Source organism: Notolabrus celidotus, chromosome 11 (genome assembly GCF_009762535.1).
Source record: "Notolabrus celidotus isolate fNotCel1 chromosome 11, fNotCel1.pri, whole genome shotgun sequence".
Classification (NCBI taxonomy): Eukaryota; Metazoa; Chordata; class Actinopteri; order Labriformes; family Labridae; genus Notolabrus; species Notolabrus celidotus.
In genome coordinates, this window is record NC_048282.1 from 12,427,470 (window position 1) to 12,444,424 (window position 16,955).

Sequence of the window (16,955 nt, forward strand, 5' to 3'; positions counted from 1 at the left end):
TGATATAAACATGATTATGATGAGCTTGTTATCACTTCCACTCATTTTAATTTAACCAGCATCATCGTCATGAAACTTGATATGTGTTAGCACAGCTCCAGTTAAAGCTCCATTCAGGAGTTTGTACCTGCCTATGAAATATACTGATATCAAAGCTGATGTCTCTATGGCCAAAACACAAGCCAGACCATCAGCATAAAGATTAGTTATCTCTCCAAAGTTATTTTTAATGAATGTAAACCCTGCTAAGTGATCACCTGCACGCTGTGTCTTCTTAAAGCTCCTGAGAGGAACTTTGTGTTCGTGTTGGATTTGGTGCCCCCTGTGGACAGAGTGATACCTCTCATCTCTTTGCTGATCTTGTTGCTGATTTTCTCCTGCTGTCTCTAACGGTCAGACGCATCACTCACTGAGGATCTGTTTCTGCTGTGGATGTTCTGATATCAACGCCCTCACAGCGATAACTCACGTGAAACATCACTGTATAGAAATTATAAATCTTGTTGTTGATGACCTTGTTTGTTTTTGTAGGTCATTGAAAATCATCACTGTTTGTTCAGTCTGTCTCATCATCAAACAACAACTTCTCACAGGAGCTTTAAGTGATCATTCAGGATTATTCCATCAATTAATAACACAAATACAGACAGTGTGAGTATTTTAGCCATGTCTTTCACGCATTTCTCTGCTGTAAAACATTTAGAGGCAACAATCAGATAAGACAAGGTGAGGGTCTGTTTGAAGCGATGTCTTAATGACAGGAAGTTTATAAACCTCTGGCATATTTAGCTGGTACGTAGCTCCTGTGAGGTGCTTATAGCTGCTCTTAAAAAGGACTGGAACGTAAAGCGAACTACAAAAGCAAACAGGACCAATAAGAGGTATCACTCTGTCCACAGGGGGCACCTTGTCAACACAAACAGAAAGTTCTTCATGGGAGCTTTAACAGAGAACAAAACACCTCACTGTAAATCTATTAAAATCTGTGTAGCAGCTCAGATTTGACTCCTTTTCGCATCACTTCATTGACTCAATGCAGAAACATGAGCTCCTCTAAACACTCCTCGTCTCACTGAGCTACTCGTTGATCCAGGAAATGAATCTTGTCCTGCCGTTTCTCTCTCTGTTAGTTTTGGCTGAAGTTCCTGAAGTGGATTAAAGTTTATAACTCGGTCCTCCAGCTGTTTGGACCAGTGTCCACGCTGCTCATGGTCCTTTTTTAATGACTAGGCTCATGTTCTTCTCCCTCTTACATAACTGACCTTTTAATCTGAGATGTACTGTCCTCAGGGGAGACCTTCAGCAGGGGAGACCTTCAGCGAGGAAGAGTCTTCTATACGGAGAGATTCCCAGAGAGGATTGTACAGACACAGAGGACTCAGATCTTCCATTAAAAATGATTAAAGTTAAGAGTCCGGAGAGAGAGAGAGAGGGAGAGAAGGCCAAAAGGGTAATGAGAGGTGGGTAATGAAACAAGGTTGGTAAGAAGGGAAGTACGAGAGTCAGAGAAAGCTAAGGAAGGAGATGAAGGGGAAGGTATGAGGTAGGTAGTGAAGAGAGGTAGGTAGGAGGAATATAGTGAAATAAGTTTGAAAAAGGAAGCATGAAGGTAGCAAGGTGGGGAGGAAGGAAAAGAGTGGGGAGGATCATAGGAGGAATACAGACAGGGAAGGGAGGGAGGAGAACAGGGAGGAGGGAGGGAGGAAGAAGGGATGGAGGAAGGAAGACAGGGAGGAAGGAGAGAGGAAAGGAGGAAGACAGACAGGGAAGGAGGGAGGAAAGGAGGAAGGGAGAAGGGAGAAGGGAGACTGGCAGTGAGGGAGGTATAAAGGGAGAAGGGAGACAGGCAGTGAGGGAGGGATAAAGGGAGAAGGGAGACAGGCAGTGAGGGAGGGATAAAGGGAGAAGGGAGACAGGCAGTGAGGGAGGGAGGGAGGAAGGGAGAAGGAAGACAGGCAGTGAGGGAGGGATAAAGGGAGAAGGAAGACAGGCAGTGAGGGAGGGATAAAGGGAGAAGGAAGACAGGCAGTGAGGGAGGGAGGAGGGGGGGGGGGGGGGGGGGGCGACAGGCAGGGAAGCTGGGTAGGTAGATGAGGGAGTAAGGGAGTACGGATGGGAGTCAGGTAGGTAAGGTAGCTAGATATGGAGGAAGGTGGATTTGTTGATAGTTACTTGAACACAGTCACAGCATCTACAGCCAAAACACCACTTCAGACACTGAACATAAATACATGAGGCACATAAAAAGTACTTACAAATGAGACAAATAAAGCTCTAGATTATTCAGAAATATTATAAATATGCATTTATTTGATAGACTAAAGGATTAATTGTTACAGACTTTGACTGCAGATCCAGAAAGAGACAGAAAGTGATGAACTGAGGAACAGGAGAGGAGCTGGTGACTACAGTACCATCAGTGAACACTAGAGGGAGCCAGAGGAGCACAGAGCCCAGTGTGACTCACTCTAACGTGTCCTCAGCTCGCTCTGTCCCGCCCTGACTGTCTCCTGTTTATCTGACGAATTCCTCTGAAACAATAGAAACTCAGAGAACATTTTAACACCTCGCTTCATTCTTCTGCAGATGACAGGGACAACTTTAAGCTCCCTCACTCTCATATCAAACTTATTTCTTATGTTTCTCAACAGACTCTTTCTCTCCTGCTCTGCCTCCAGAATCATCTTTATTTCAATATTTTAATCATCGAGACGAGTCTATATCATAAAAGCTGAGAAACAGAGTAAATACACACCTACAGAGACCAACTAGATCTGTTGTTCTATTGTTCTATTGTTTCAAACCTGCAGTGAACAAAGAAGTTGCTGCCAGTGTGTGTGTGTGTGTGTGTGTGTGTGTGTGCGTGTGTGCGTGTGTGCATGCGTGCGTGCGTGCCAGCGTGCGTGTGTGTCCTACATTAATGGAGCTCTTTTATTGGGGGGTTATTAAGGCGGGGGGCTCCAGGGTTGTAATGAGGGTGAGGGGCATTCCTCAGATTCTCCCTTGACCAGACACACACACACACACACACACACACACACACACACACACACACACACACACACACACACACACACACACACACACACTGTGGCTCCTGGCACTGAGCTCCATATTTAGTCAAAAAGCTGCGGAGTCACATCCCTGCTCGTCTCTGATCTGTTTTGGGTTTTTTTAACCGAATTTCCCTCCCAGGGTTAAATAAAGTATTTTTGATGCTGATATCTGATTCTGTTTCTCACAGAGAGAAGAAGAATGCACATAATGTTAAAGTCCGTAATGTTAAAGGACTCTGCAGTGTTCACAAAGCTGGAAGAAGTGTGAATATTATATTCTTGGCACATGCAGAGGAGGAGATAAAGTGACTTTTAGTCAAGCTTAAAAAATCCTACACTTCCCATGATGCAACTCCCCTCTCATTAGAATTAACTGGAAAGTTTAACACTCTCATCTTCTGATCGCCATGGTGCACATTTCCTCATAAATTCTTGAAATGCCAGGCTGTCTCTCTGCTGAAGACACTTCAATCTTTATGTTTATAATAGATCAGCATTTATTGTTTACTGTGTAACCATGGTAACCATACAAACCTCACTGAGGGGAACAGTTGTAATGCATTGGAGTTCCCCTGAGTGATTCAGAGAGCATGCAGATGAGTGAACAGAAACAGTGAGGTCCTACTGTCATGGCAGGAACAACAGACACCATTAATGACACTGACTGACACAAGAGGCTGAATTTATTTTGTCATATAATTTATAATGATAATATTTTATTCTAGTGTGAGCCTCTGGTATCATGCTGCCTGTGATTAAACTGACAGAATGTTGATTTATCCATATGTCATCTGCAGATTAAACTCTTTCTGGTTCCCTGGACTGAGCTGCAGTATGGGCAGTGCTTTATCGCTGATAACTGCAGTTCCCCTTGTGTCCACTAGAGTGTGTCTCCTGCAGTGAGTCAGTCCCCATAGAGCCCCATGTTAAAATGTTACAGCAGAAATAAACATTTTTACAACCTGGTTCAAAAACAGTTTGGGTCTCTGTAGCTAATTTCTCTATTCATGACAACTGTACGGGCTGAATTCATATACAACTCACCTGTTTTAAAGATTTTAGAGTTATACATAAACAGGCACAATTAGTGGCATGGCTGATTTAAGTAAAGGTGAGCTATCTCCAAACAGCTGACTTTGTATAATTCTTCTCCCAAAATCAAAGGTGCTGCACAAACACATGACGTACAACTTGCTCACAATCCTCCACATTCAGATCAGGCTTTTTACCTCGGTATCAGGACTGATATCAGTATGTGCGATCTAAAATAACCCCCCAAAACTACTCAAATATCTGTCTCTGCTGTCTCTGAGGAAGACCTGACTTCAGATTTATATGAAGCATCCACTCAAAGCTTTTTTTATGTATCAAAACTTACAAAATAAACACGTCCTGCGTCTTTAAAAGAGACTGTCAGAACATCAGAGCAGACCTGATGAGACAGGGGTCTGCTGTGCATACACAGAGGTCATGCACACACATATTGATCTGAAGGCACAGATTTGAGCTCTGTACATACATGAGAAATAATGTGGCTGCTGATGCTTTCACACACAAACAAACACGACGCTTTGACCTTATGAGGAGGCTCAAGTCCCTGTGGACAGATCAAATATTTATTCCTCTGTCGCCTGGGAGCAAAAACATGAGCATGAGATGAGATCATTTATTAAGAGGAGGCTGGTGGAGGCTGTTTATCTGCTACAACAGTCACAGCATCACTGCATACATGCTGGGATGAAGAAGGAGGAGGATGAGGAGGGAAAGTCTTGATTTAGAAAGTGATGCAGATAAAAGATTCCCTTTTGAAACATGTTTAAAGTACCCAGGAGAAACTAAGTCCCCCCCTCTCTGTGATTTTTTTTAAATTAAACATAAAGCTGTTATATTAAAGCATCACTCTGGACACTTTTAGTGTTCATTGAGTTAAAATGTGTGGAGGACTCTCCTCCCTCTGTGTCTCCCCCACAGCTCCAGTTAGTCTGAAGTTAATGGCTACCATCTTTTACTCTGAGTCAATTGTGACTCATTGTTTTCTGGACATGAAAAAGTGTCTCACATGCAAACATATCATCAGTTTGATCCAGAGTGACTCCCTTTTCTGCATTAACCTCCTCCTCTCTGCAGAATCTCTGTCTCCGGGCTATAAGTCTCTCTCTCTCATGTTCTCTCCTTTCTTCTCCTCTTCCTCTCAGACTCAGACAGCGAACACAGCGAGAGAGAGAGAAAGAGGGAGCGGCCACGCAGAGCTGAGCAGACTCCACCCAGAAAAGCAGCCAGCGAACCGAGAGACAGCCGAGCCCATAAAAATGAGCGGATCACACCCCCGGCTCCACCAGAGCACCGCGCCCGCTTCCAACGCTCTCTCAGCGGACAAGGACGCAGAAATGCCCGCCACGGAGAAGGACCTGGCCGAGGACGCGCCGTGGAAGAAGATCCAGCAGAACACGTTCACGCGTTGGTGTAACGAGCACCTGAAATGTGTCAACAAGAGGATTGGAAACCTGCAGACGGACCTGGGCGACGGGCTGAGGCTCATCGGGCTCCTGGAGGTCCTGTCCCAGAAGAAGATGTTGAGAAAGTACAACCAGAGGCCCACCTTCCGCCAGATGCAGCTGGAGAACGTGTCGGTGGCGCTGGAGTTCCTGGACAAGGAGAACATCAAGCTGGTGTCCATAGGTGAGTCACAGTGTGAGTGTGCAGAGCGTGAGATGGAATGAATGAGTGCAAACTGTCCTCTGACTCCTCTTCTTCAGCCAGGTGATCTCTGCCTCCTGCTCTGTCTGCACGAGTCTTCACTTGTCTTTTTGACTTCTGGACAGTGACAGCACCACAGAGTCAGAGAGGAAGACAGAAACTGTGCATGTGTTCATGTCTGCAGAGTTTGATAGAGCTGAGCATGTTCCTGATCAGAGAGCTGGAGTCCTCCTCCTCCTCCTGTTAGATAAGAGTTCAGAGGAGTCTCTGAGTGTTTTCAGTCAGAAGCAGGCGTCTCCTGCTGTCCACAGCTTTTGTCTCGTCTGTCCACATTGCACTCTGCTTGTTTTGGGAGGAGGGGGTCTGAGTACAGAGAGGCCCCCCGGCTCTCAGTGTTCCCCTGCTGCCTGAACTGAGCTGGGACGGGCCGGGCCGGGCGAAACTCTGTGGGCCAGGATGTGATTCAGGCCTAGTGGGACAGGAGGGCTGATCCTGCGCACACACACACACACACACACACACACACACAGAGGGAGACACAGGGCTATTGTCTGTGCTCATGTCGTGCAGAGGGGCGGGGGGCTCACCAGCATTAGACAGGACTTGGCCCACACTCAGTGACATAAAACTGGGTTTAATGGGCTCTGCCTGCATGCAGCTGCCTGCATACTCACATCAGCCGTCAGTTTGTTGTTTAAATCGCACTGAAAGTGAATTAAAGTCACTCTGAGATCAGCTGTGGAGAACAGAAGGCTCACTGTGCAGGGCGCTCCTGCAGAGAGTTGTGACTCGTGCAAAAGTGCTTAAAACCCTTGGTGCATTAGTTTAATTTCACTTCATCCAGAGCTGACGGTGCATGAGATGAGTAAACCCTCAGATGTCTCACCTGACCCACACCTGGATTACAGTGAGACACTGTCCCTGTGTGACAAAAGCCTTTATCAGCAGAGAGGAGGTCTGATGGAGAGGAAGAGGTGTGTGAGTCTGTTTGAGTCAGAGATGAGTGTCTCTGTCCGGGCCTGCTGGAGGGAAGGTGTGTGTGTGTGTGTGTGTGTGTGTGTGTGTGTGTGTGTGTGTGTGTGTGTGTGTGTGTGTGTGTGTGTGTGTGTGTGTGTGTGTGTGTGTGTGTGTGTGTGTGTGTGTGTGTGTGTGTGTGTTCATGATTTCTACACACTCTTCCTGCTTCCTGCTACAGACAACAGGTGAGCTGAAAGTCCCCAAAGTCACCCAGCAGCGGGGAGAAGTATCAGAAGAAACTGTTGATATCGAAGTTGTTGTCTGATGGAGATATGATATTATCCTCTGTAAGGTGTATTTAGAGACAGAGCTCTCACTCTGTTGTAAAAATATACGCCTCTTTCTGCATCTGCCTGACTTTAACATCAGCTGATCGTTTGAACAAACTTTGCTCTGATGGTATTCAGCGAGCACAAAGAGCCACCCTGGTCAGCACGCTGTCTGTCTGTCTGTCTGTCTGTCTGTCTGTCTGTCTGTCTGTCTGTCCGTCTGTCCGTCTGTCCGTCTGTCCGTCTGATCCTGCAGCTGACTCACCCTCACCCTAAATGCTCCTCTTGACTCATGTAATCTGAAGATGAGAGAGGAGCTCTCTCTCTTCTCGTACTTCCTCCTTTCGTTGCAGAAAGTGGGCACACCCAGCAGCAACCCTCACCACAAATTACCAAACTGCCATCAGCTCCCTGCCTCTCTCGCTCTCTCTGCTTCCTTTCACCAGAACTATTTAAATCTTTACTTTCACAACATTTCTGCCCTTTAAGACAAGAAGTTGACTTTTCACTTTTCCTATCTCTTGAATCTCAATGTCCACACCCCTCCTTTCAGAGAGTTAACAGTCATTGATACGCAAGAGCACCCAGAGTTACTTAAAGCAAGCTGAGCGTTTACTCCACCTATCAAGTGAGCGTGAAGTCAGACTACAACTTCAACCAAACACTTATGGATCATATATTAAAATATCAAACATCGGAATTAGTTTAAACGCTGGATGTTTTTGAGTTTGGAGAGACAATCGTCAAACCAACGTGAGCACTCAAGAAACAAACATTAATGTAATGAAGCAGACGTTAAACAGCACAGGAAAATGCACCTCTCATTTTACACCAACGGTGAGTATAAATGTGATTTAACAGCTGGTTAGTTTAGCTTAGCATAAAGACCTGAAACAAGATAAATAGCCCCTTTAACCATCCACAGTTTAACCCTTTCATGCTCTATGGTCACTTCACAGCTCAGCTGTTTTAAAGCTGTCTTCTGCCTAAAGCATCAGTTTTTTATGAGATAGTTGCACATCAGACACATCACCCCCTACACTGCCACCCATTGGCCAGATGTTGTAAGTGCACCAGAAATGTGTCAAAATCAAGATGGCAGACGGAAGCTGAGAAATGCGTCTCAGGAATCCTTCAATTCCACGGGATGTATGCAGATGGAAATCTTGTGACGTGTAAAACAACTGAGTAAAAAAAAAAAAATGTTCCATTTCAGTCCTGATTTTATGTTCGGAGAAGATGATGATAAAGAAGTCTTGCATCATCGGCTGTATTTTTATTGACATTGATATGGAGATTTTACTGTTCCTGAAAAACTTTGGTAACTTTGAGGGCTTTTTCTGAGCAGAAAGAATATTTTTGGTGAGTTATTATGTCGGATTCATTGAATCTGTTTGTATGGGTCGAGCTCTGGTCTGAATTTAAATCCATCCTCTTTGCTCTCTCATAAAATGCCTGATGTTCTGGGTTCCAGGTAAAATCTTCTGCAGCAGTGTGAGCTTATTAAGAGTAATTTTTCCTGAATGAGCCAAAAAACTTTCTAGGAACTGGAACTTGTGCTCCAAATCCCTGAGGACATGTGACAAACTGAAAAGTGTTTGTTGAAGAAAGTTCAATTATTTTATCCGTGCATTCAAACAAATGAAATGAAACCATTTTATGACAGTGTAGCATGATGTCCACTCTAGAGGACTCTTATGTAACCTGCTCAAAATACAGGTGTAAAAAAAGCTGAACGTCACTTTGCACATTTAGATGTAGAAACATCATTTGAAAACAATAACGACAATCCATGCATGAAAGGGTTAAAAAATAAACCTTACCAGGACCTCTTAAGCTCTCCAATCATCGTGTTGTATCTCGTTTGTTTATTCCACACAAAAAGACAATTAAGAATAACATTAGTGGTTTCACTGGCAGCTCCGAGCCAACCTCAACGACTTCCTGGAAGCCTCTGCACCCGGCCAAGAAATAGTCCCCCACGCAGCCTCGTAAAATCACAGTATGTCTTTGTTTCACCTCAGTGTTTGTGCGGATCGTACAAACAAGAGCAAACGTGTCATTTATGAAGTCACAGAGGAGCTAAACACAGAATTCTGTCAGCATCAGTGCATCATATAAGTGCTCGAAACTCAGAGTTATTCCGTTTACAGAAGATTCAACAAAACCAGGGGAGATGACACCTTCAGAAGGTGCCGGCAACCAAACAAGACACCAGAGGGATCTCACAAATGTTTAAATCATGAGGTCCGTCATTGGGTTCATTTAACTCTTTATTCATCTTTAAAAAATAAAAGGTCAGATGTTCTGAAATCATGTAAGAAACGAGCTCTTGAGTTCAAATTTAAGAAACACTGAACACGACAGGACCCAAAAAGCAGCCTGAAAGCTGTGGCCTCCTGACTCCTGAATCCAGCGTCTGTGCACCTGTGACTCCTCCCTCCAGCTGTGTGAGGCTGTGGTTAGCACCTGTGCACAGGTGTGCAGGTAACAGAGCAACAGCTGTAATATTTACATGCAACACTTGCCAAATTTATCACACACACACCACGGCACACATCGAACTGGCCTTGACAGGTGTGTTTGCTCTTCTCATGAGACTTTGATAGGAAAGTGAATGTTTGATAAGACGTTACAGCCAGAAGCTGCTGAGTTTAGAACAAACACCTGAACTGAATCAGTCCAAAACGTTAAAAACAAAGACACAAAGTTTTACCGAGAGCACAGACCCAACTGATTGAGCTCCTCGAAGATGCTGCACCAGGATGGGAAATAGTCACTGACGTAGCTCCACCTGAACCAGAGCTGATTGTTGTTTCACCTCAGTGTTCTTGAGGAGAATCAAACAATGTAGTGATAGGTGAAGTTTGTTATAAACACAAAAACAACCAAACATGGATCTTGGATTGGACCCAAAGGTAAAAGAATCTCTCACCACTAAAGCTCAGAGATGAGTTACTGGGTTTATCTTGTTGGATTAATCTGCGTAAAAACAACATGTAGTTTATTTTATGACACACACTCTCTGACCTCCTGGAAATATCTGCACTCTGCCAAGAACCAGTCCCCACAAAGCTGCAGAGAAACCTCAGACTGTCTTTGTTACACCTCAGGTTTCTGGCTCCGACTTAAATAAGAGATTATTTTCAGTTAATGATTTTCAGATGTTACATTTTTACATGAGGTAAAAAAAAACTATGAAACCAAGTGGCAACCTTCAGTATTAAAATATGAAGCTGATTCAGAAGTGTTGAAAACTGCAGTTCCTCGAGTGTCCACTTCGGACCTTTCTGTAGCAGCACTGTAAGCCACATATAGACACCCATTCAAAGAGCCGATCTTTAAAATAAACATGTTTACAGCCTGGTCTAAAAAACGGTTTAGGTCTCAATAGCTCATTTCTCTATTAGCACACAAGGTATCCGAAAGAGTGTTTTATAACTCAAGTATTAAGGTTACGAGTTTTGTATAATAAGGGCGGGGCTGACTTGACTACAATTGGGAACACTGTAGCTGTTAGCAAAAAGGCTCACCTCTTTACCTCATGTTAGGTCGTCCAGATGGTAGGTTGAGTTCAGCATTTCCAATATGGCACGCAGCAATGACCAGCTTCAAAACTCTGCCTCAGTAACAGATGGGTGACATGTATACCATAGAGTCTAGTCTGCATAATATACAGACGTAATCTCTGTGACGTCACCTGTTTGTTTCTGAAGCGCTGTTTTGAAGCTGATCATCGGCAGGTACCATATTGTAAATGCTAAACTTCTGGTCGACCTAACATGAGGTAAAGAGGCGAGCCTTTAGCCTCCCTGCTAACAGCTACAGTGTTCCCATCTGTCAATCAAGTCAGCTGTGCCTCTCATCATGCAAAACTCATAATCCTGATATTTTCTAAACTGCTGAGTTATAGAAATTGTTGCCCCCGTACAGTGTGTGCTGATAGAGAAATGAGCTATTCAGACCTAAACTCATTTTTGTACCAGGCTGTAAACATGTTCATTTTGAAGATCGGCTTTTTGAATGGGTGTGTGTGTGGTTTCTGGTACTTCCTGTGGCAGCCTTAAGTGGACACTCAATGAACTGCAGTTTTTAGCACTTCAGGCTGGAGGTTGCTGCTTGGTTTATACAGACTATTTGTCCAACAAGAGAAGTCAGAGACAGACCGCGTCCTCTGCTGTTTAAAAAGGGAATCAATGCTCATTCTTCATCTCACTGATTAGAATTGTTTCTTATGTGTTCAGGTTTTCAGCTCTCTCTACTGTTATGTCAATGCTTGAGTTTCAAGAACACAAGGACCTCAGGATCTTTATCTCTCTTCAGAACACGCTCTCTGAGACACTCTGCTGTCTCTCCCAACCCTCTCTGCAGTATAGTGTTCACTGTAATGATATTTCAGCCTGACAGGTAATCCCTCTCTCTCTCTGCAGTGGTGACCAAACCCCACATGACCTGGCAGCAGCAGCAGACCCATGATTAGAGAGAGGGAGATGTGTGTTCGGTCCACATAGAGAGGCAGAGGTGTGAGCGGAGGCTCTGGTCACACACTCTCTTACTGTCTGTGTGTGTGTGTGTGTAGTTTTATCTCTCATGTCTAACATCTGTATCTTGACTCCTATGAGGACAGTCTTGTTTCATGCAGAGACAGCTGATGAGCTTTTTCCACCATGCTCATCACTCTCATGTTTGAACAGGCTCCTTCCCTTCACCTGCGTCCTCCTGTTAGTGTGTGATGAAGCTCTAACTCTGTTCAGCAGTTTGTTCCTGTAATGGAATAGCGATGTTTCAGTGTCAGCCTGTTGTCAGCAGCATCTTAAAAAAAACACCTCAGAGTCTGATTGAGCCAGCGAGCAGTTTGTGGAAACAGAACGTTGGAAAAAAACTCTTCCCATCATCCGTCTGTGATGCAGGAAGTTAAACACAGAGCAGCGGCATGACAGCGTGTACCTGATGATCCGACACTGCCTGGGAGCACAGCTGTGCAGGTTGAGACAGACGCCTGTGTGGCAACAACCGTCCGTCTCCTCCTCTCACGGTGTTGCATAATCATGAAATGTGCTCTGTGTTGATAAAGAGGACAGAAACCTGCAGGAGTTATCCATCCTCTCTTATAAATTAGGTCCAGCTCAGAATTCTTCGTCTTCATGCTGATACTGCAGCAGGTTGTACTGTTCAGCGTGCTCTGTTGAGGTATTGTTTCAGACGGCGGCTCTGTGAAACATGAAGAATAGAGTTAGGTTGAGTTCATTCATTGAAAAGGTTTTAGTTATAATAGCCTCCTTTACCTGCAGACTGCAGGGACAGAGCCTGAGTGAACGGAAGTCTGTGAGGTAGGCTGAGACACCTGAAGGCTGTTTAGTAATTCTCAGAGTACTGGTTGTTCTCTGCACTGATATTTAGCCTGCAGGTGAATTTGGTATGTCTGAATTTTTTCTCTAGACGGAAACATCTTCATCACAGTGAGGTACGTGTCCTGTGTCTCACGATAGGATATAATCCTGAACAAAATCATAACAGTGATCACAGTGAGTGTGTGAATCACACAACAAACGTTTGCACGGTTCTTTTCAGGACAGATGAAGTGTTTGCATCACTTTGGATCACCTGTGCCCCAGCTCTCTCTCTCTCTCTCTCTCTATCTCTATCTCTATCTCTATCTCTATCTCTATCTCTATCTCTATCTCTATCTCTATCTCTATCTCTATCTCTCAGATGATCATTGAACAGAGGAAGCAACTTTCTGACATCACAACACTATGCACTTTAGCTCCCTTTAACTTTCAAGCTTATTAGCCTTATCGTTAGTTGCGTCAAAACAGTACAAACAGAAAGGCAACACATCATGACGCTGAAGTCAGCTTCTGATTCATCTACTGAGGAAAAGGCTTCAGGAAACCATGTCCTGATCCAAAACCACTACACCTGGACTTATCCCAGAGAGTCTACAGAAACAGTTTCAGGTTTTTGAAGCCTTTAATTTTATTTGTGAAAACACAGGAAAGAGAGATGAGACTGCTTTTAGACCACAACAGACCAGGTCCTGATCCAGAACCAGAATTCTTTAACCTGTCAGATCTGGAGAAGATGATCTAAGGGAGGCTGCAGACTTATTTAAAAAATGACACAGATTTATGAATCCTTTGCTGTGTCTGTAGGTGGGAAGTAGATGAAAGCAGTTTTTATCAGTTGTTGTAAAATTTTAAGACAATAAATAAGAAATAATTCACATCATCGTCTGATAGTCTGTCAGACTGATGTATGTCGTGTATCCATATTCATCAAGTTGCAGCAGAGATAATTTCAGATATGACTCCACATTTTACATGTTTGCTGCAGGTGTAACTTATTGTCTTCCTACTCCCAGGTTTCTCACCTGAATGATATCAGGTCAGAGATGTGAAGGAACCTGTTTAAGGATCCTGAGTAATCACAGCTGCCTGGATGTCTAGTTCTATAGAGTCAGTTTCTAGATTAAGAGAGGGCCCAACACGGGACCGTATAAAGATTTAAAGTATCAGAGCTGTTTTATTCCAGATCTCCTCCTAAGAGAAAAAGAGAGAGAGAAATGATGAGTGTTTGGGAGCAGAGAGAGATAACAGAGAGTCATTTTCCAGTGCGGTCAGAATGGATCACTTCCTGCCCGCTCATTATCATCAGCATGACTTCCTGTCTGCACCAGAGAGAGAGAGAGAAAGAGAAAGAGAGAGAGAGAGAGAGATTGGTGGAGTGAATCCTGAGGATTAGTACAGTGAACATTCCCCTTTCACTTCACTGGAATTTAGACTATTACATTACATCAGAGCTGGAGACATGCCCCGTCACCCCCCGCCTCATGTTCACACTGAACACGCAGACACGGAGCAACAGACTCCGTCACTGACACACAAACCTGCAGTCGACAGGTCAGCTGTCCACGTAAACCTTCTCCTCTGAGAAATCTGCCCCAGATAAAAGTTTGAGTTTCTGTTTCTGTCTTTGGGTTCAAAGTTTTTATCTCCGAACAGACTCGGTCAGTTGGAGGGCCAGGACCTCGCCTGAGAGGGTCGCTCTAAAAGTTCTGACCCTGCTGTCTGTGTGATGATATGTTGATGATTAAAACTGTGTGGTGTTTATTAAGCCTTCATCACTCCATGCCTGTCTCTCCTCCTGTTCGCTCTCTTTAAACCTCTCTCTTCTCATTCCTCTTCCTCTTCTTCTCTCCTCTCTCAAACAAACTCATCCCAGCAGCTTCTGTTGTCACTGCGGGCTTTAAAAATGCCCCACACAGCACTTTTCTCTGCCTGTTCTCCTCTCTTTTCTTCCTTGGCCCTCCTCCCCCACTGCCTCCTTTCCCTTCCCCTGTCCTGTCCTCCCCCTCCTCCTCCCTCTGTCTGTAATAAGAGCTCAGGGAATGGGAGGGCTGCCAGGATCCAGTTTGCTTCTGCCCTTTTAAGGCTAAAAAACCAGGAGGAACTTTTTCCAGCGGAGGGAGTGAAGGAGTAGAGTGGAGGGAGGGAGGATGACTGGAAGGAGTAGAAAGGAAGAGGAGGAAGTGTAGTAGCTCCAGTGTGGCTTGTTGCATGGAGTCAGAGGGGGGGAGGTGGGGAAGGAGGGAGAGAGTGAGCTGCAGGTCAAAAAATGTGTTCAGGATGTTTGAGGATACAAAGTCATGTCACCGCTGCAGAGCAAATGTTCACAAGCGTTTTCAGCCCAGTGTGTCAGTGTGTGTGGATGTGTGTGTGTGTGTGTGTTTGGATGTGTTTGGAAGAGTGTGGATGTGTGTGAGTGTTTGTGTGTGTTTGTGTGGATGTGAGTGTGTGTGTGTTTGATAAGAGCAGTGTGGAATGTGTGACATTTCCTCTCAGTGTTCAGTTTGACCGGGTTTTCATCACTCCGATGACTCCCTGTTTTCCAGTCATGCCTTATTGTGTGTGTGTGTGTGTGTGTGTGTGTGTGTGTGTGTGTGTGTGTGTGTGTGTGTGTGTGTGTGTGTGTGTGTGTGTGTGTGTGTGTGTGTGTGTGTGTGTGTGTGTGTGTGTGTGTGTGTGTGTGTGTGTGTGACCCTGTGAATATCAAAATAGTCTTCCTCAGGTGAATTAGTCCTGTCTAAATGTCTCTCTCTCTCTCTCTCTCTCTTTGTGGCGTTCATTCTGAATGTCAGATTAAAGACAGATGTTTGAGGAGTGTTACAGAAACTCTAACATAGCTAACAGACTGTTTTACCTGTTGGTCTGTCACCTGTCGATTCAAAACCCTGCGATAGACTTTTCTGTCTCAGCTGCCTGATAACCATTATTTTATGTCAGCATCATAACTCTGCCTACTTTAGAGTCTCTGTGTTCTGGACGATCGTCGAGTCACGACCGGCCTCAGAGGCAGAGTAAAAAGACCTCTCTAAATACACAAATCATATACGAGTGCGACTCTCATGGCTGGTTCTTTGTGCTCAGCCAGTTGTTGTCCTGGCTGCCATTTGCAGAATATGACATCATAGCGTCCCATGCGATGCACATCGCACAGATCTACTTGCTGCTTCTCGATTGATGTAAGACCTTGTCAATTTATCGCCAGGTGAAATGGAAAGGAAGAAAAGGAAAGGTGGAGCAGAGAGGGAGAGAGTTAGACCAGATTAGTCCTCACATACCTGATATGGTTAAGTAGCCGTGCATGGTTCATGTGGACAGAGTGACCTCGGTTGGAGTCAAACTTCCATCCTGAGTTATTATCCCAGTGCACCTGAGACATATTCAACAGTAACCATAAACTATGGTTGTGTGCATTTTGGGTGGCTGAAAACACTAACCTTTTGAAACATGTCCTTCTGTTGCTGTGTAAACTGACGATACACGGATCAGGTGACATCGGTGGCATCACAGTCCGATTCCTACAGGTGTATTACATTCCTAGTCTAACAGCCATGTGCAATTAGGTCTCTGTACACTACTTAGGTTCATGTTCTTCTTCTGTGGTATGTCATAACAAAGTCATACCACCAGCTGCTGGCCTGGCATGCTTGTTCCACTGTTTTCCGTGGGTTTTGCAGATCTGTGTGCACGCAGATCATTTTCCCGACGCTGTTATTTTCTATAAACACAAATGAAAACCTTTCTGTCGTTAACAAGCTATGTTGTCTAAACGAGGACTCAGACACTTTATAGATCAGAGGAGCCGTCCACTGTTATCAAAAATATCAGAATTACAAAATTTAAAGTCCCAAATTTAAGACAATCATACTTTTTCAGGTGAACTTAAAGGTATTAAACCACCTGTATTATGTTCAGGTAAATACATTGTTCAGTTTTTAAAGCTTCTGCATAAGAATAGAATAGAATAGAATATACTTTATTCATCCCTAATATAAATATATATTATATATATATATATATATATATATATATATATATATATATATATATATATATATATATATATATATATATTATGTAAGAATAACTCCTTAGCAGAATAATTGAAACAAACATATCTATGATAATTTTGCAGCTTTTGAAAATGATCTGATGTACCAGAGGTCAATGTTCAGGGACTAAATGAGCTGAGGGGACACCAAGCAGACAGCTAGGACCTTCCACCTGTCACTCAAAGAGGCCACGCCCCTAATCCTACCTCCCTTTAACCCTTAAGCTGTTATTAATTCAGCCTGTACAGTTGTCATGAATAGAGGTGCTGAAGAGTTTTTACCACAGTGTCAACAGGCAGAGGTCTGTACATGTGACCGAACCCATTACTCAGATTAGTTTGACATGAATATGGTCGTCCCTGGTGTCTCTTTGCTGTCTAGAATTAATCACTGTTTTTATTTGGCTTTAGCCAATCACAGAATTCCATTCTATTCTCCTTTGATCTGATCCATTCCATTCTATTCTCCTTTGATCTGATCCATTCCATTCTATTCTCCTTTGATCTGATCCATTCCATT

At 44.0% G+C, this 16,955-nt stretch overlaps 1 protein-coding gene and 1 long non-coding RNA gene across 5 annotated transcripts in view; one reads left to right on the forward strand and one right to left on the reverse strand.

Moving 5' to 3' along the window:
* Positions 1–16,955, forward strand: part of flna (filamin A, alpha (actin binding protein 280)) — a 51,540-nt gene that overhangs the window by 3,131 nt on the left and 31,454 nt on the right. For all 4 annotated transcript variants that reach the window (XM_034695874.1, XM_034695875.1, XM_034695877.1 and 1 more), the window contains exon 2: positions 5,252–5,735. In XM_034695874.1, the coding sequence (XP_034551765.1) occupies positions 5,366–5,735 (370 nt within the window). In that variant the 5' untranslated portion in view covers positions 5,252–5,365. The remainder of the gene's footprint in view (positions 1–5,251; positions 5,736–16,955) is intronic.
* On the reverse strand, positions 11,321–15,782 carry LOC117821525. The gene is made up of 3 exons (XR_004632997.1): positions 15,663–15,782; positions 11,987–12,250; positions 11,321–11,803 (listed from the first exon to the last, which is right to left on the reverse strand). It is a non-coding gene; the product is annotated as an uncharacterized LOC117821525 (long non-coding RNA).